The sequence below is a fragment of the Megalobrama amblycephala genome, linkage group LG18, assembly GCF_018812025.1.
Source record: "Megalobrama amblycephala isolate DHTTF-2021 linkage group LG18, ASM1881202v1, whole genome shotgun sequence".
NCBI classification, from domain to species: Eukaryota; Metazoa; Chordata; class Actinopteri; order Cypriniformes; family Xenocyprididae; genus Megalobrama; species Megalobrama amblycephala.
In genome coordinates this window covers 6,302,708-6,323,729 of record NC_063061.1, presented here as the reverse complement: position 1 = coordinate 6,323,729, position 21,022 = coordinate 6,302,708, and the positions used below count along the sequence as shown (strand labels likewise).

The 21,022-nt window shown below is 36.2% G+C and overlaps 1 protein-coding gene across 1 annotated transcript in view; it reads right to left on the bottom strand.

Annotated features, from left to right (window-relative positions):
* Positions 1–4,590: 4,590 nt before the first annotated feature.
* gabrb4 (gamma-aminobutyric acid type A receptor subunit beta4) overlaps positions 4,591–21,022 on the bottom strand; it is a 76,371-nt gene continuing 59,939 nt past the window's right edge. The window contains exons 5-10 of the mRNA XM_048166814.1: positions 19,878–19,960; positions 16,204–16,341; positions 13,147–13,299; positions 11,224–11,480; positions 9,794–9,883; positions 4,591–9,526 (exon numbers count right to left, since the gene is read on the bottom strand). Coding sequence (XP_048022771.1) covers positions 9,173–9,526; positions 9,794–9,883; positions 11,224–11,480; positions 13,147–13,299; positions 16,204–16,341; positions 19,878–19,960 — 1,075 coding nt within the window. The 3' untranslated portion in view covers positions 4,591–9,172. The remainder of the gene's footprint in view (positions 9,527–9,793; positions 9,884–11,223; positions 11,481–13,146; positions 13,300–16,203; positions 16,342–19,877; positions 19,961–21,022) is intronic.

Here is a 21,022-nt window from a genome sequence, read left to right as displayed (position 1 = left end):
CTTTAGATTAGGTCACGGAAAATGGGAAAATGTCATTAATAAACCAACCTTTATTGGACATTAATTGCATTAGTATTAAGTGTTCGTTATGAAGCACACACGCACACACACACACACACACACACACACGCTTAGGTTATGTTTAGCTTAAGATTTATTTTATGTTTTTATATATATGCATAATGCATTTGTAAACATTTTAAGGAACACTTAATACTAATGCAATTAATGTCTAATACATGTTGGTTTAAAGCACTTCAATAATGACATTTTTACAATTTTTCATGACCTAATCTAAAGTGAGAACTATTTAACAAAGCATACAAAAACATTATCTAACTCTTTAAATATGAGCTAAATAAACAATAATAATTGTGTTAATTACAGTGATAATGAATGAAGAACTCAGAGCCTATCGATATATTAACAATGTAGAGACTACAATATATTAACTATGAATTAACTATAAACTAATAGTTTGCAACTGATTTGTAAGTACTTTATTACTGTATACTTATTAAAAATGTTGTAAGGGTAAATCATGTGGTAATGGTCTTGCACGAAATGCGTTAAACATCGTTTCTGATCATTAATAATATTTAATTACAAATAATAGTTTTTATTTTAATGCATTGAATACAATTTGAAATTTATTCAATTAAATTTTGAATAAATTTTGAAACTTATTTATGTCAAAATGATGAAACTGTTGTATGAACAACAGGTTGGACAGGCCAGAATTTTGTTAGATGATAGTTTATCAAACATATCTGTTCTCACTTTACAAAAATGGAATTGGTGCATCTAATGATTAAAACAAGTAATAAGACACCAGTTTGTATCCTATTCATTTAACGTTTCAGATATCTACACAATGACGCTAAAATAGTAAAGAGCAACTCCAATAATCAGTGTTAAATTGAGCAGATTTCACAAACAATGGACAAGTGAAATGAAAGAACACAGCCTTTACTGTTCACTGCATTGCAGATGGGTATTTCCTGAATTTATACTGTTTTACGGCATATGGGATCCCTGATTCTCTTGCAGAATTTTGGTAAATATGAGCATCCAGACTATTGTTGTTATGGGGCAAAGATTACACTCTTCCAGCTGGTGTTCTGATGGTATTTTATTCAGGACCAAGGGTTTTGGCGCGAGGTGTATCTTTAGTAATGTGTCACGATTATAATTAAATTGAAAGTGAACATACAAGACATTGCTATGGTCTTCACTATATATATATATATATATATATATATTTTTATATATATATATATACTTCTCTGCAGCCCTTTATAAAACAGAAGGAAAAGAAAATGACAATGTGAAGACCACTTTTGTTCTAATAGTTTGAATGTCTCTCCTCACATCATGTTCTAAAAACATACATGATTTACCATTTGGGGACTAATTAGTTTAAACCAACAGTCAAAAGAAAAGAAATGCAACCGATAGTCCACAAATGGCAAATGAAAAGACTTCTGCGTTGTCTTTCTTTACTGTATAAGCCTTTATTTGTAAAAAGTCAGTTGGTTACTTATAACCCTTTTTTGTACCACATACTGTAACATCTTGTATTAGTAAAAAACACATTTTGCTCAAACACCTAGAAAAGCTGACCGACACCATTACATTAATTGGCACTGACAAAAAGAAAAGAAAGAAAAGGAAACCAAAAAGTAAAGAAGAAAATACAACCTTTTACTTTACAAATGTTGATTTCATGAAGACAAATCATACCCCCAAATGGATCATCAAAAATCATCACACCTCAATAGTTCAACAGAATCAAACCAAGAGCTTAATGAGAACAAAACCAGTACAACACATAAACAGAATGCATTTTACTTTCAGGGCAGGATGTAAAGTAGAAATATATTTCCTTTCTATGAGAAAACATCAACAATAAGAGTAAACCATTCATTTAAAGAATACAACAAATACAGGCAACTAGAAATGAAACGAAACAGTACTGAATAGCGACTGAACTCTCAAATTAGGTATGAAGCGGTTGCCCTAGATATTTGCCAATTTCTTTTTATTTTTTTTGGGGGGGGGATTTTTCACTTCAGGTTAGTACTTTACTTGTGTGTGTGTGCTGTGTTTATGTGTTATAATTCGCTATATCAGTATCCTGGTGCAAAGAAAGTCAGCACAGCAAAGTTACTGGCCCATACATTTTAACAAACTCTGAGAATTTGCATTGCCAGTCGTGCATTCTCATGGCATGAGACTTTAACTTGCTGTTTTGTTCAACAAGATGTAAGCAGGTCTAGTCTAGTTTGAACTAATGGCTTAATAGGTGTGTCTATCTACTCTCGACTCTATGTGATATATATATTTCAAAAAAAGCAAGAGAGGATGAAAATGTGCATATTCTTCGCATATTTCTCTTTTTTTAATTTTTGTTTTTTTTAGGATGAATTCCATGAATCATTTTCTCCATAATTCTCTGATATAGATAGTATTTTTCATTTTCTTTTCTATATTTAATTTAAGATTTACAGTGTTTGGTTCGATCTCTGTGTACAAGAAGAAGAAACGCTTCCCTTCCTTGTATGTGAGGGTGATATGAATTGCCAATTTTAGAATAGAAAAGAAATTACGAAAATAAACCTTTCCGAAAACGTAAGACATGCAAAACAAAACCGGTATCTTTTTGTGAGTTTTTCTCCTCTTCTTTGTCTTTTTTCTTTTTTTTTCTTCAGAGATAGGTTTCGTTTGCAGAAGTTATGCCGGTGCTGCAAAAGCTGTCCATGCCAGTAGCATTGAGGCTAGCTGTTATTACCAACTGCCCTGTTTTGTTCATGCATTAAGAAATATAAGTGAAAGATATCATATTTACAATACAATTCACATGTAATTACACATATACACAAGAGGCAAGAAAAATTCACATTAAAATCAGTTCAACAGTTTTTGTACTTCCTTTTCTCCTGCATCATGGGTGGATGTAGCAAAAGACAAAAACAATGTACTCGAGTAAAAGCTATTCGATGATTTGTTGAGTTATGTTAATGGTATGAAAATGTGGAAGTGAGCATATGGGGTGATTTGTGTGAAGTGCGTAGATAATTATGTCCTCCATTTTCATCAGAACACATTAGCATTGAGTCCCAATAGAAGTTGTGCAAAGCTCTTTTGAAAAAAGAACGAAAACAATATATTTGTCTAAAACTCAAGCAAAGTGCAAGGCAAAAGGAAAATGCGTCCCCTGTCTCCTAACCAGATATCAAATTACACTGAAGAAATCATACTTTAGTATTACGATGAGTCACATTCTCCAAAAAAAAAAAAAAAAAAGGCCAACAATCCCATCCACGCTCAAGAGTATGCTACCTTTACACAATTCTGTTCACGATTGCCCTAAATTTCCATTATTTCCTGAATAACGTCCATCTCGATAGATGGAGTCTGCCTTTTTTTTAACAGTGTATCTATGGCTGAGCCACTATTCTTCAGAGAGTGTGCAAGATTAGTTGTCACAAATATAGACATGAAGGGCCCATTTCTTTTCAAACACAGTTTTAAGGTGGCAAATAATGGCCAAATGCTAGAAATTATACATGTATCTTAAGATGGTCCCGACTGAACCCTGATTTGCTCATCACTAGCTAATTAGCAGCAATTTCTGTCACAAATTTAAACCAAATTCTTCGATAGACTTGTAACAGATTCACCAACCTTCAAGATCAACTATTATCATATAAAACAAATACACAACAAAAGACACAGCAAAAGTTGTATGAGTAAAAAATAGACAACCATGTGGATTCAGTCTGCATGTGATTTTGAAATTAAGATTACAAAAACTAAATTATTTTAATAAAAAAAAAGAAAGAAAAAAAAAAAAAGAAGAAGAAAGAACAAAGACTGCCATGAATCAACTACCGTCACCCTCCCTAACCGAGCGCTGCTACATTTATCTGAGTATTTTGGCCAAATGACCCTTGTAAACTGGCAAATTGGTTTTAACAATTAATCTATCCTAGCACTATGGTGAAATAATACACTTTCAAATAAAAGGCTAAAATGCTAGAATGATTTGTTGCATGCACCAACTCCCTCAGTGGAACATATGTGAGAGTGTATAATTACCTTGATAGCTAAGAATGTATTTCAAGAACAGCAACTTGTGCTGATACAGCTATCAGTGTTTTTATACAGCAGTAGGTTGCAGACTTAACAAACTGGGCAAGCAGGCTAACTATAAATAAATTAGTAGTTAGGCTGTGTGTCCATTTTCTAGGAAAATTTTGTTCTGCTACTTGTCATCTAATCCACTTTTATTCATATCACATTCTAATGTGAACTACTGCACTAGCCATGTTTCCACTCACAAAACTCAGAACCAGATATCTTGGATAAAACTCATTTGTGTGTGTGTGTGAGAGAGAGAGAGAGAGAGAGAGAGAGAGAGAGAGAGAGAGAGAGAGAGAGACATCGAGATGCAATTCTAAGAAATAAATTTGCAATTACGGAAAATAGTCAATATTATGAAATATAAAGTCGCAACTGTACTGCAAAAAAGAATTGTTGGTTCAACTTAAAGTAAGTTACCTGGTTGCCTTAAAATTTTGAGTTCACTGAAATTAAAAATTTGAGTTAATACAATGAAGGCGACTGGTTTAATCAACAGAAACTCAAAAAATTATGTTATCTGAACCACATTATCTAAGTTTATTTAACAAAAGAAAAAATGTTAGATAACAAATCTTGAAAAGAATTTTTTACAGCGATGTGAGATTGCAGTTAGGCTACGAGAAATAATATGATAATTTTGAGATATAGTTGCAATTACGAGAACTATATGCACAATTACAGAAAATAAAGTTGAAATTGTAAGATAAATGTTACAATTATGCTAAATTATGAATAACATTAGATATAAATGTGCAATTAACAGAATAAAAAGATATATATCTAGGCGCAATTATAAAAGTGAGATATAAAGATGCAATTGACCATTCGCAAAGACCCGCCCCCTTAGTTACTGTTGCTGCGTCCAACAAGCCATGCCGTGAGTGAAAAAGTGAAAAAAAGGGTGAAAAATACATTGCGGAGCAAAGAGGACACTGACAACGCATCGACAGACGGGAGAGCAGGTTACTTTGGTATGAAACAAAATCTCAAATTTTGTACATTTTAAGAGACATTTAAACAATAAATACTGTTTGGTGTCTCTTTAATGTGTCGTGACAGATCACTGTAGCGCCTCAGTTCAAGCACCTCGTAAATTGATCATCTCTTCCTACTAGTTAAGTTATAGCATCAAATAAACATGAATGAACATCAGAAGGAATGTTATTTCAACGGCAGAAAAATGTCAGTACACGCCATTTTTTTTTAAGTTCAAGTCCACCGACTCCTCTACCAACTTCCCTGACTGCTTCGTCGAACGAAACGGCGGATTCTGCGTAATGATTGGTTAGATCACCTGTCAGTCAAACTCCCTGCGAAGGGTAAATTACGAGGATAATAAAATTCTTTACTTTTTTGCTCTGAGGTTTGACAAATGGAAAGACAACGTAATGCTAAACCTGGATAAATATTTGCTTCTACACTTCATGGTTCTGAGGTTAAGCAGTGGAAACATAGTCAAAGTACCTGGGTGAGACATTTGAGGGAACTACTTTGTCACTATATTTTCCTTTAAGGATCTAGAACTGATAAGTGAATTGTACCCCGAATGTCCAATGATCAAATTATAATGCTCTGTAACCATGTTTAAGGCTTGAATTGAGTTAAAAGAGAATCACTCTCACATGAACTTTGTTGTATTTGCATTGTATTGCTCAGAAATATTTCATGAAAATGCTTAGTGATCTTGTTAAGGCAAATCCTGCAGGGACAAATGCCCACAAACCAGAATCTTTCCAAAAAGCTGTTCTAGTTGTAAGCTCACTGTGAATTAACAGAGTGCTGGTGCTACAAGAACATGTTGATGATCAACACAATATCCACTTGAACAAATTCAACATCCAGCATGTCTCAGTGGCACAGTATGGCTGCATTAGCATGTTGCTAATCCCCTCTCTATCGAAAAACTCAATCCTTGCCTATCGTGATTGGTCAGGACGCATGGACCAATAGTGATTCAGGTTACCCTGTGGAACAATAAACTGATCATTAGTGAGAAAGACTGCATAGTGCCAGCAAGTCTACTAGAACGCTATGTAGTAAATGGGCGCTAACTTATGTGCATTGTACCAACTACTTCTAAGTATTTCTAATTATTCTCATGAATAAAATACCTAACCACTGGTTATGATTATGATATACTGTATGCATTTTTTTGCTCTATCATTAGTCGCTCAAAAGATAAAAATTAGAGCGCACATTAACACCGATTGATAACTTAGAGCAGTAATATCTAATACAAAAATATATCAACATCATTTTAATTGTGCAGTCCTACCAGTTAATAGTGAAACAATGTATATCCCACCTTTTCCGATGTGTCAAAGGCAACACAAACTCTATTTTCCAGTCTCAGAAAACAAAAACATTCTTCCTTCTAACTGATCTGGTTCCCTTGAATACAGTAAGTGAAATGTTGGCTAATGGTTGAGTTGGCATTTTCAACTTATCGCTAATCACTGCACTAGTAGCGTTGGATTGATACTGTAGCTTAAAAGGTCTGGTCTACATTGTAAATTCATATCTAAACAGTATAGATTAAATGTGTATACTAATGATACCAAATCAGTAACTAACTACTCTGCCTTTGAACCCTCATTGGCAAAGCATTGCAGCATCTTGAATGCCAACTGGGAGTTGTAATTGGCCAAGGCACCCCCATTACACTCATAGTAACTAGGGTTACTCGTGAAAAGCACTCTGACCTCCATCCTCTTTTAGTGCAGATTTGCGCTTAACTTAATTGCTACACTGTGCATGCAACTGTGCATGTCTCACTTTGCACTTGAGAGTACTGGCTCCCTTGCACAGGTGTTATGGTCGTGCTCACAATAACAAATAATAATAACACAATAAGTGGAAATCCCTCAAATATGCTTCTATGTAACACAGGACCTCGCAAGTACCCTGAGGTACAGCCTTCTAGTTTCCCCTTATTCCATTGTTTCTCAATGGAATTCGGTGATCTGTTGGTGATTTGGTGGTTGGTTCACACCTATAAGACTCTTGTGAGGTCTGGTGTGGGGCTCGAGAGCCAAGGGACTCTGTTGAGCTCTGAGGTCTGAGGCCTGCTCAGAATATCCTCCTCAAGGAACTCAAGCAAGTCTAGGGCTCTCGTGTTCCCAAGGCACCACCGGACCCTCCTCACTTTTAAATGTCCCCTTGCCCAGTTATTCAGCAATTCAGTTCTCATCCACATCTTCGAGAACTGATCCAACATTGCTTCGAGAAGCTTTTGTTGGGATGCTTCTACTCATCGATCTACTCTGAGCATTGAGACATCTAGAGACTACCAGAAATTAGATTTGAATGAATATGGATGGTGGATGGACTGATATGGATTTGAGTTCGTGGTCACATGGAGATCTGGCGACCTAAGTGTCAATGAAGTTGAGGTAAATCAAAATGAGGCGAAGCCCAAAAGAACTGGTGGCGAGAGGTAAATGGTAAAAAAGAGAAATGGATTATAGGCCTTTTTGGTTGTCACTTCAGTTCATGGCTTTTATCGTACATGTCATTTTGCCCCGAAAAGACTCAGAAGCTTTTTTTTTTTTCTTTTTTTCCTTTTTTTTTTTTTTTCCTGATTATGCTGATGTCATTCATCTTTGAGATTCAATCCCAAGATGCAAAACGTCAGAGCTGTGGGTGGGTCTGCAGTGCTTAAAGTGAAAGGTCAAAGATCAAGGGTCATCTGGCCCTCTTTCACTGATTGATGAACTGAGGACACATCCTTCAGGTTTCAGACAGGCACATTTTAGAGAAACTAAAAACATCAGCGTATATCATTCTTGGGATGGATCACTACAATGACTGAATATATACAATATCAGGTCACACTATGGTCAGAGTGGTTGACTTAAACATGAAACAGATAAAAACATGGTCACATCCCCTGTTGAATACACAAGAATCTTTTCTTTTCTTTCCTTATTTTGTACATTTTTCACATAGTTGATGGACTAACTTCAAATCCAAGTTCTAAAGAAACATTACAGCTCACTAAGGGTTTCCCTCCATTCCGAACAACACAAAGCTCTACAAGATGTTCATGAATACTGTATCAATAGAACAGATGAAATGCACTAGGAACAAGAGTAAAGAAAGAACAGCAATACTACCTGACCATGGCAATAAGGCTACTGAATGTATGAATGTACTCTCTCTCTTCTTTTTTTTTCTTCATTTTCTTAAATTCTTGATGAATGAAGCATACCAGTGGCTTATTATCTATTAATGAACTACCTCTAGAGCATGTTTAGGTGCCGCCCTCCGAAAATATGATGATAGCCCAAAAATGCAAAGAAAAGAGAATCTGTGAAAAATGGTCGAGAGGGAATGAAATGTACTGACACTGGGCCGGATGCACTGGTTGAAACTCAAGATGGCCGTCCAGTGTAAACCATTGACCAGAGCTGAGGTCCGATAAAGAGAATGCTCGTCACTTGCAAAATCAAGGAATGACACACAATTGCAAAAGAGGTTGCTGTACAGTGTAGAAACGGACAATTCCGTGAGGACGGGGGAAAGCAGTGGATCGGGTCTGGGGGTCCTGCTCGGTTGACTCTCCCCGAAATGCACAAGCCACTTCTGATTTCATGAGCTGCGGTTTACGAGAGGCCGATTACAGTATCAATAAAAAGCCGATGAGACGTTCAGATGTGTCCTTTTTCTCTTGCGATCTTTTCTTTTAGCGAAAATATCATGCAGTCTTTAGTTCCGTACCCTCGAACAAGGGACTGGCGTTTGTTATTTGTTTGTTCGTTTGTTTCAGAAGGAAAAGAAATTCAAATACTTGAAATGTTTCTCTTGTATTATTCTTAAACATTCAAGTCATTCTATATAATACGTTTTTTTACACCAGAAAAGTCCTTTAGATTTTACACACGCGTGTGTATATAGAAATATAATATATAGAAATATGCATATACATATGTATCAACTTTATATGTGTACACATATTTTCCAATTGTATCAAAGCCAATTCAATGTGCTCTCAAAATATGGCCCATGTTTCCTAGGGGAACGCATATCAATTCACATAATACAACCAATAGATAAGGTTGAAGAATCCAAAAGTGATAGGAAAAATGACCCGGGACCACTTGTCAATGGTGCTAACATCCGTCAAGTTGGGGATTTTGAGCTTCAGCTTGGACGAGCGCCTCCTTAGCCGGCAGTTGGCACGACTGCGCATGGCGCTGCGGTCCAACGAGTGGTGGCTGAACCCGTCCCGCGAAGCCATGGGCTTGCGGAACTGCACTCCGGAGCTGTCAAAGGACATGACGGAGTTCCTTGAGTCACTGACGCTGCTGCCTACGTCGGATGGCATCACCTCGTTGTTCATCTCCAGAGTGGTGAGAAGAATGTTTCCGTATGCATCCACCTTAAGGCGATAAAAGACAGAGAGGGGTGGTCATGAGCGGCCGCAGCAAACGGATGGCCCTAAACTGTCTCAAACAGCATTTGCTTCCGTTCAACCTTTCATGCGGGTGCAATGATCATGTGAAGTCACAGCTATAACAGATTTACAAGACTTCATCCGAAATGCGATGGCTGACACACACACACACACACACAATGACAATATTTCATCAACTTCTCATTCTAAATCTCCACTGTTTCAGCAGATGTAATTTCTAAATGCATGTACCCCAACTTTTCTTTGTTCCTCGAGATACAGATTTCTTCGCTGTGTATATGACCTGAGGGTGTTGCTTTGAAACGGCGCTGAAATGGAGTCCTTGCGATGTGAAAGAAAAGAAAAAAAAAAAAATGAAGAGAACATTAAAACGCCCATATAAACTCAATGACAATCAAGCAACAATTTTTCGAAGAATACAAAAGTGCAGAAATACGAGGGTGAATAAGAAAGAGCCTGCATAAAAGACACAGACACAAATGCCTTAATTCAGTAAAACTCTTACTCTATTTTAGTAACTGAGCTTAGGCAACACAGTTGTTAAAGGATTAGTTCACTTCAGAATGTTTATGTCTTTCTTCAGTTGAAAAGAAATGAAGGTTTTTGAGGAAAACATTCCAGGATTTTTCTCCATATAGTGACTTCACTGGGGTTCAACGGGTTGAAGGTCCGAATTGCAGTTTCAGTGCAGCTTCAAAGAGCTCTACATGATCCCAGACGAGGAATAAGAGTCTTATATCTAGAGAAACCATCGGCCATTTTCAAATTCACAAATGCTCATCTTGCACTGCTCTGTGATGCGTCACGCATTGGAAAGGTCATGCGCGACAAAGGCAGAAATACAGATCCAGTGTTTACAAAGCGAACGTCCGAAGACTAAGTCAAACGCCCTTTACAAAAAAAGGTAAAACAACGAAGTCGGACGTATTTGAAGTCGGATGAGAAAATGAGATGGGGCCTTTCCAATGTGATTACGTAATTCTTCATCTGGGATCGTGTAGAGCTCTTTGAAGCTGCACTGAAACTGCAATTTGAACCTTCAACCCATTGAACCCCAGTGAAGTCCACTATATGGAGAAAAATCCTGGAATGTTTTCCTCAAAAACCTTAATTTCTTTTCGACTGAAGAAAGAAAGCCATAAACATCTTGGATGACAAAGGGGGTGAGTAAATTATCAGGAAATTTGAATTCTGAAGTGAACTAATCCTAAGTATGAAAATGGCTGACACATTTTGAGGAGGGAAACATGAATCGGTCTATCTCTTGGTACATCACAGTACTTGGATTGAAAGAGAAGCCTGCGGCAATAAAGCAGACTAGAATCTGATAACATAATGACAATGTAATTTGTAACTTTCTGAGCAAGAGGAACCTCTCTTAATAATGGAATGCAACTTCAATCAAATGAAATACGTCACTGATTAAGTAAAGTGATGGTTAATGGGCTATTGAATGTTCGTTTTCAGCGGTGATGTGAAGCGATTCATTCAGGCAATAGTTATTTTGATGAGTGAAGTTGTTCTGCTTACAAACTAAACAAATCCGTACTGATTTAGACATGCATGAACATTGTCAACGCTTATTAAATTAAATTAAATTAGGTTTTAATTAGCACAAAAATGAACTGTGCTATAAATGGTTTACAAGAGATCCTGCATACCTGTTCCCTCAGACGCTTCTCCTCATAGCGGGGACGCTCGTTGTTGGCTTTGTTCAGCTTCTCGTTGATCTTTTTCTGCTGCTGGGGTCCTCGTCCAAAGAACACATAGTTTACAAAGGCATATTCGAGCAGGGCCAGGAAAACAAAGACGAAGCAGCCCATGAGGTAGACATCGATGGCTTTCACATAGGGGATCTTTGGGAGGGTCTCCCTCAGGTGGGTGTTGATGGTTGTCATAGTGAGCACCGTAGTTACACCTGCAAAGAAGCCATGTTACTCATTTGGATAATCAGTGAATAAACAGGGCTACAATGGACCATGGACATCACGCACCTGTTTTTGGAAATAAGACATGAAAAACAGAAAAAAAAAAGAATTATGAGACATGGCAGTCTACTGTTATGGGTTCCAGAATTGCGTGATATTAATTTGAGTTATAATGTCACAATTATGTGATATAATGTTGAAATTGCGTGTTATAATGTCAGAATTGCGAGATATAAACTTGCAATTTTGAGAAAAAAAGTCTTTTTTTCCTCAGAGTTGTACTTTATAAAACTCGCTTTATAGCTAAGAAAAGATGTCAGAATTGCAAGATATAAACTATTTTTTACTCGCAATTCTGACTTTATTGCAATTGCAATTCTGACTTTATAATACAATTGCGAGAAAAAAAGTCAGAATATCGTAATTCTGATGTTATTTCTCGCAATTGCAACTTTATATCATGCAATTCTGACATTGTAACTCGCAATTTTGATTTTATATCTCACAGTTCTGACTTATAACTCACGATAGCCCTTCAATACAGGGAATTTGAGGGGGGAAAAAGTAACTGAAGAGCATGTCAGATTAATGTGTAAAATCTGGTATGAGGTTTGAGAAAACTGTAAGCTATGTAAGCTTGCTTCCACCATTAAAAAGAAAAAGAAAAAAAAGGTAATTCTGACTTTTTATCTTACAATTCTGACTTTTTCTTGCAATTGCGAGTTTACATCTCACAATTCTGACTTTTTTTCTCAGAATGGCATGATATAAACTCGCAATTGCAAGAAAAAAGTGTCATAATTGTGGAAAAAAAAAAGTCATAATTGTGGAATATGTTCTTGCAATTGCGAGAAAAAAATCAGAATTGCGAGTTTATCTCTCACAATTCAGACATTTTTTCCCAATTCTGAATATTTCTTGCAATTGCGAGTTTATATCCTGCAATTCTGACTTTAACTTGCAATTGTGAGTTTATATCTCACAGTTCTGACTTTATAACTCACAATTGCGTGTTATAAAGTCAGAATTGTGAGACATAAAAACTGATAAAAAAGTCAGAATTGCAACTTTATATCACACATTTCTGACTTTATTTCTCACAACTGAGAGTTTATATCATGCAATTTTGAGAAAAAAAATAATAATTGCAAGGAAAAAATTCAGAATTGTGAGATAAAAAGTCACAATTACCATTTTTATTTTTTATTCAGTGGTGGAAACAAGCTTCCATACAGTACCTTAGAAAAAAAAAAAAAAAAAAGTTCTCTCATTTTAGAAATACTTCATCTGCATATAAGATCAGTCTATCCATCTTGTTTTAATTTCTGTACCTGCATCACTCATATCATGATACTTAATGCATTTTTTTTTTCAGTGGCAAATGGAGTCAAAGTTGAAACTGTTTGAACTTTGAGCATCACATAAGCTTAAAGCTTTGCTCAAGTTTATTGCATTGGGGAGCACTCATGTAGGTCATGTGAAAGGGTAACACCTTTAATCATGGTTGACAAGAAGATGTATATAAGAATATTTGGAGTAAAATACATTCAAAATGATTGATATGGTTTTATACAGAAAAAAAATAAATAAAAAAAATACTATATGATTCACATCCTGTAAAAACAGGATGCTTTTTGAACAAAAGCTAAAGGTTACCCAGGGCCACACGAGCAGCAGAGGCATCATAGTTAATCCAGAAGGAGACCCAGGACAAGATTGTGATCAGGATGGAGGGCATGTAAGTCTGCAGGATAAAATAGCCTATGTTTCTTTTGATGCGGAAACTCAACGACAGCCGAGGGTATGAACCTGGGGAGACACAAGTACACAGCAGAAGCCGAAAAAAAAGAGATGTCAACATGTAAGTGGAAACACAAAAGAGCAAGCACAGGAAAAATAGATCTACAATTTGCAATTGTCATAGTCTGCACTTTGACAACAGATAGTCATTTTCCCATTTGTTCAGATGGAGCATTTAATTTCCCCAAAGCAATGGATTCCTTCCCAGGGACTAGTTCCATTCCAATTAAACATGGCAGAAAGTCGCAAACATGGCAGATTTTTCTGAAACCCCCTTCTCAGCAGGCAACGTCTGCGTCCCTTTGAGAATTGTCACAAAACCTGCAGTGTCTTTTTTTTCCCCATTTAGCCCTTCAATACAGGGAATTTGAGGGGGGAAAAAAGTAACTGAAGAGCATGTCACATTAATGTGTAAAATCTGGTGTGCGGTTTAAGAAAACTGTAAGCTATGGAAGCTTGTTTCCACCATTGAAAAAAAAAAAAAAAGAAAAGGAAAAAAAAGGCATTTCTGACTTTTTAATCTCACAATTCTGACTTTTTTTTCTCAGAAGGGCATGATATAAATTCGCAATTGCAAGAAAAAAGTCAGAATTGTGAAAAAAAAAAGTCAGAATTGTGGGATATAATCTCATAATTGCGAGAAAAAAGTCAAAATTGCAAGCTTATTACAATTCAGACTTTATTTCTTGTGATTGCAATTTTATATCCTGCATTTCTGACTTTATAACTCGCAATTGCAAGAAAAATTGAAGCCAAAGCCAATACTGCAAGGTGTAGACTCGCAATTGTGAGGAAAAAAAAGTAAGAATTGTGAGATAAAAAGTCGCAATTATCTTTTATAACAAGCTTCCATAGTAAGCATCATAGTTACGTTTCAAAAAGCATTTCCAAGATTAGCCTGCATGTGCCTGTTTAAAAACTACGCAGCTAAATGTCAGTTGACTTGTTCAATGTACTGATGTGAATTTATAATGTGAAAGAAATATTCTTGCATTTCCAATCTCCCTGCAGTTGGGCTTAATTTTTTGGATACAGATGCAATGGAACAAATTCCTTTGGAAGCCTTTCGGCTAGAATTGTATCATAGAGAAAGGGAAATAACTTCAGGCTGTAACTTAAATAGCATTTGAATATGAGTGGCAATTGATGCCAATCACAGCTTGCAAAAACTGATAAATCAATAATAGCACTTTTATTTTTTATTTTTCACACTTGTTCGAACACCTCATCATGGATCTCTCCATGAAATTACCCAAGGGCAAGTGCACTTAAAATGATTTTCTAAAACAATATCCATTTTCCATCAATAAGTGGTGTTAAGGTGCAGTCACACAACTTCATGGGCAAAAAAAGTCCACTGTCTATTGTTAATAGCAGAGTGACGTATAAATCACAGCTCGCGCAGAAATCATGTGACCAACTTTAAAAATTTGTAAAATCTTTCACCCTTAAAATTCCTGATCGCATGGATTTCTATTGGAATGACTGGATTTTGCTCATGAAATTTTGCCATGCAACAGTAAATGTGACGCACTTTAACCAAATAAATTGATACATCACTTTGTGTGAACTGCTTGATTTACATGAACTGTCAGACTGAAATGATTCACAGATTGACAGCCAAAAATGTAATTAATCATTGTTCATCACTGTTTATGACTTGCAGTTTAGATATAGAATTATATAAGATTTTCTTAGTTTTATATATTGTAAATGTAAGGCTCTCCCTGCAATTAAAATCCACATTGTTGTAGAAAATATATTGAATTGTCTAATATGGTCCTTTCACAAAGAGATTCTGGAAAAGTTCCAGTAACTGTTTTGGAATTGCATGATTTTGTTCATTCACACTGCCAGATCTTTCCTTGTTCTGTGCTTTCATTCACAATAGTGCTATAAAGACAAGTAACGTCCAATGTATCGCTTGTAAATAATTCCATCATGTACAGTATACAGCTTTTTTTTTTTTTGCCTGCATGGAAGGTGATTGCTCCCTGGTCACTGCATCACTCCTGTTCACGTCTTTGTCTGTATACAGTCTTTATCCTCCTTCTTCCCCTAGGCAAACAGGCACATGATAACTTGTCTCAGCCTCAGACGTCACACCCATGGATCATTGGCTGAACGTCTGATGCATGGCACACTTATTTGGAAACACTTCAGGATTTTCGAAGTCGTCATTTGGTTGGTTGAATTCTACAGGATGTCCGTGAGACGTGTGTGTCGTGTTCTTTAACGGTCCACCTAGAAACAAATGCCGTGACGCCAACCCCCCTCGTGGAAGAAGAACGCAGTCCTGTTTACAACTGTGACAACGAGCGTTTTCCAGGATCAACTAAACTACAAGTTTGCGGCTCCATTGTTGCAGTAAACTTGCACAATGTTCTTAAATGAATAATTGATTATACCTGCTGGTCTGTTATTGTAGGGACATCGACTTTACATTTTCATGCTCCTAAACATGACGCAGAACAAAACAAACTGTGATTGGTTGCATTACATGTCAGTCAAACTTCCTCTTGGGTGGACCTTAGCCAATGAAAGCTGAGATAGACTCCAGACCTTCTGCTGTCAGTCTGAAGAACTGGCTAAGCAGGACTACATGATAACTAACATAACATCACACATTTTGTTCAAATGCAACATTTTCTGGGATTGATCTTAGGAATGTTACTAGGTCCTGAAAAAGAACGTTCAGTGTGAACATCAGCTGAGCTACAGAAACCCCAACTGCTAACATTGATCATTAACCTTATTGTTCATAATTTGAAACAATGACACTAGCAATGGGTTAAATTCCCAGGAAAAACACAAACTGATCAAATGGATACCATGATTGCAATGTAGGTTGCTTTGAAAGTGTCATGAAGTTCAGTATTTGGGCCATTTTGCACATAAGTGAATTGTCCATACCTGTGGTAAACCTCACTTCCCTGGACACAAGACGTAGCTCCACGATGGAGAACTGAGGCAATTCCAGTTTGTCCACACCTGTTACAGCATTGTCCCCTCCTTGCCAGAAGAACACAATGTCATCTGTGGTGTACCCATCTGCAGAAATGGCAGAAAGTGTAATGAATGTTCACATAGTATAGAATTTATAGATACAACCATTGCACTGGTCAACAACAGTATTACATTGCAACGTAGTCCACTAAAGGTGAGTAGTCCGAACCCAAGTGCGGTTTATTAAACAAATTACAGAAACAAGATAATGACTAGAACTTGACTTGACTGAGAACATAACATGAACATAAACTTAAACATAAGCTTGAACTGACTAGACTCACCAAAAGCGGGTTACAACAAAACTAGACAAGACTAATGACTAACAAGAAACACCTGTGAACAATCAAGATAATAAACCAATCATAAAACAGAACAGAGAAACACATGACCTGAACAACTAATAAAGGTGCGTTCACGCGGCCTCGTAATTCCTGTAGTTATGAGATTCTAGCTTGTAAAAAGCGTTCACGTCCTCGTAGAGCTCGTAATTACAGCTTGTAAGCTGGGAGTTTTCTGAAAGCTCCCAGATGTACCACCTGACCGCTGTAGATTCATAGGCGTTGATAGTGGTGCCATGGAAACGCATAATTCCCAGTCCAAGGACGTGAACAGCTCCGAATATAACATCACATGTTGTCATCTCAAGATTCCGGTAAATATGAGGTGGTGTGAACGCAGCATAAGAACAAGACATGAACTGGGAAGCACATGAGACATCACATGACAAACAGGAACTGTGACTAAACTTCAAAATAAAAGCCCAAAACTATATGTGACATACATCTAGCAAACATGTTGTTTTATGAAGTGATAATGCGCAACCTAACAGAAGGTGCAGAACAAATTTGTTGATTTGCTTGATCAATGTGTAAATTTGTCTGCGTTATATGTCATTAATTGCAAACAGGAAATGGTTCTGCTGTTTGCTATCTAGTGGGTCGCTGCACACATTTGTGTTTGATGAGTGTTTCGTGTGCTTCCTCTTTCCTGTGTGATAAGCTGTCACAGTAGTTATGTTTCCATCCACCTAATTTTGTCCACATTTCGGGATATCATTATTGCGTTTCATCTGCGCGCTCTGAGGCGCAAGTAATTTAGACCCACAGTGTCTTCACTGTAAAACTGAAGTGAAATTAATTAAATGAAATGAGTTCATTTAACTCAAATAATAATGAAAGTTCATTGAACTTAATATGAAAAAGTTGTGAACTCAAAATTTGATGGTAGTAAGCTGAACTTAATATGATTGAGTTGCAGCAGATTCTAATTCCCAGCATGCTTTGCTCCAGACTGTATAAGAAAAAATAATGGAAGTGATAATGTTGTTCTCTTCGTCTCGCTATATGGAAACTTTATTTGCTTTATTCGCAAATGTTTTATGTGATATTTTAGTTTTGCATAAGTTATAGTAATAGAAATAGTTAAGAAATAGTTTGTCGTGAAATATTGAACGTCAACATTTCTAAAATAATAATGAAATGAATTGAATATTAATAATAATTCTCTGTTTCTACTATTCCAAACGGAAATATATATAACATGGAAGCTCGGTATCATACAAAAAATGATTTTACGGACAATTTACACCAAAATTTGTTCTGCTAAGCACAAAATTAAGGCATTGAATAAGGTTATTTATGTGAAAATGGTTTTCTGAACAGTATTTTTGTATTAAATGAGACCATTTATATGCATAAGAAAAGTTTTATGAATGGTTTACACAATTAATTCAACAATTTATATTACAATGTTTTTACAAACTTTTTCTATATTGATTGTGACAATTTATGTAGGAACCATTTACAAAGAAATTTCTTGTCATGTTTCATAAATGAGGCCCACAGTGCGGTTGGTGACACCAAAGGCATTCAGTTATTGGAATAGCAAACATTATTGTTCTAAAAGTAAAGAAATGTTGATACAAGCAAATCTAAAAAAAAAAAATGTTCATGCCTCAGCAGGTAGCAACTCACCCATCGATCTGCACAAGTGATAAACAGCAAGCATGGAACAATGTACATGGCGAAATCATTCGAAACATGACCTTAGCTATTTGTCTGGGCTCCACTGATGTACCCGTGATGGACAGGGCACAACATCCTGGTACGACTGACTGATCAATAGTGCAGGGCACCTCATTGATGAACCGGCAAACACATTCAATCTTACCTACGTCTGTCAATTGTGCCACGAGCCCTCAGTGTCAAACCCCTCCAAGAGCATTTATCACTACTGACACCCAAAGACAGAGTGGGCAGGACGGCAGATCTGGATGATTGCTATAAATGGGCTTAATGATTATGTTTGCTTACATTAGGTATCTGTGGAGTGTGACAGAGATAAGGAGCAATAGTGAAATTGATGAGCTGGACGAGTTCAAACTGCTGTTGTTCACGGTCACGATTTCTTCAAGGTGATGTGCTCAGAATGTGAGGAAGAGTTGGCGTTTGCACAGTGTAGGGGAACTTGATACTTTTTAAGATTAGATTATCATGTTAGTGGGGGGGGGGGCTATTCATTAATAAACAAACATTATACAATGCTTTGCATATCATTAGTTAACATGCATTCACATAGCAACACATATGAGATGCAAATGTTTACTAATGAACTTATGCTTATAGATGTTATTAAACTTTCAATTCATATATGATCATGCACTATAAAAACTACAAATGATTTTAACAAATGTTATACACTAATTAACTGCTTACAGTATTTATTAATGTGGTTTTGAATGCTTAGAAATATCATTAAATGCATGATCATATTTGAATTGAATATTTAATAACATATTAATTTACAAGAATCAATGATTTTAATCAAATTCTTCAGTAAATATTTACAAGCACATTATCTCGTACTTGTAGCTATTTGAATATATATTAACTAATGATCTGTTAAACATTATATAATGTTTGTTAATGCTTTATTAATGAATGTTATTATAAAGTGTTGCCATTCTTGGCACAAGTATAGTTTGGCACTCGGCAGTTTGATGGGTAACACTTTATTTCAGTGGTCCACTTTAGACATTTTACTAACTAAGTAACTTTGCAACTACAATGTCTTACCATGTTGTGTTTCAAATCTTAGGATATCTCTAAAACTATAAGTGTAATTAAATATTTTTGTGATTTTCTTTAGAGGAGGCTCTAAAACATTAGTTGTTGTTGATTTACATCTTCTAAGCATCCATTCAGTCTATTATAGTCTGTTATCTAGTGCAAACTTCCCTTATAATGCACACATTCACACGCCCCTCTGGCCAGGATAGGTCTCTAATTATGATTCTTTTGTCTTTCTGTTTTCTGACAGTTTGTTTGAATGACTCGGTAAAAAAAAAATCTTCTGGTTCCTGATTTCCTTGTTTGGCATATTATATGCTCTAAAACATTCAAGTACTGCCACGTTTGGACACACATTGCTGTTTATCATCTTTTTTAACATACTGTATGCAGACACAAGTGTGTAGAACACAACATATTATCTTCTCTACAGGTGCAGTATGCAGTATTCTAGTACTGCATTTCAAACAAAGCCTATGTGTGTGTGCGTTCACATTTCCTTTCACTTACAGCTCTCAATCTCCAGGGTGCAGTTCTGTTCATCGAGGGGGTACCGTCTCAGGTCCATCATGCAGGCTGCTGTAGTGGTTATTCTGGAAAAAGTACAGCAAGAAAAAAAGAAAAAAAAAAAAATACAGGGAAAGGAGGGTAGAGAAAAAAAAGAGTAGAAAGAGAATGAGAGACACTGTTACCTTGGTAACCTTTAGGAAATCATAGCTTAGCCTTGACTGTGCCATGTGAATATCTGAGTCATGAGTAATGTTTGCCATCTATTCTCTTATTCTAAGAAAAAATAAAAAAGGGGAAAATGCAATCATTGCTAGGGAAATGGTGTTTGACATCTCTTGTTTTTTTCACTTGGATGCAACCTAAGATATATTGCATGTTTTTATTATTCCTGTAAAAACTAGATATGAATATTTTCTGAAGAAAATGTGAGTAGCATGTTGGTAGCATGATGCTAATACTATTATTGTTAGCTACTAACATGCTACTAACATGTTTTTAGCAAGTTGTTAACATGGTAAGCATGTTGTTATCATGATGTTAACATGATTAGCATGTTGTTTGCATGTTTTTAGCAAGATGCTAACCTGATCAGCATGTTGCGTGCATGTTTGTTTTTGCAAGATGCTAACATGATTAACATTTTGCCTGAATGTGTTAGCAAGATGCTAACATAATTAGCATGTTGTTAACATTGTGCTAACATGATTAGCATGTTGCTAGTATGTTTTAGTTAACGTTTTTGACTGACGGTGCATTCCAAACGGGATATATCGCCCTCTAAAGGGCACTTCGGAGTGAAAACAATCATGGCCGCCATATTGAAGGGTTGTTCCAAACCGAAGTGCTCAAAACTGGCCACTTCAAAGGGCCCCTTGGAATGAAGGATGGACAACTGATGGACACTTCGGGCCCCTATGATCCTTTGCACAGGGAAGTTGTTTGAAGTCACAGAATGGGTACAGGAGGCTCGGAGTTTGAATTTACCTATTTATGAATGTACAGTATTTTTCTATACTACTGTAATATTTATACAAGTTAGATTGGGTACATTATTATGGTCAAAACGACATTGTACTTCAACAAAAATACTTTACAGCTCCCTTTATCAGTCCATTCAAATGTTTCAAATTAATAGACACAATATA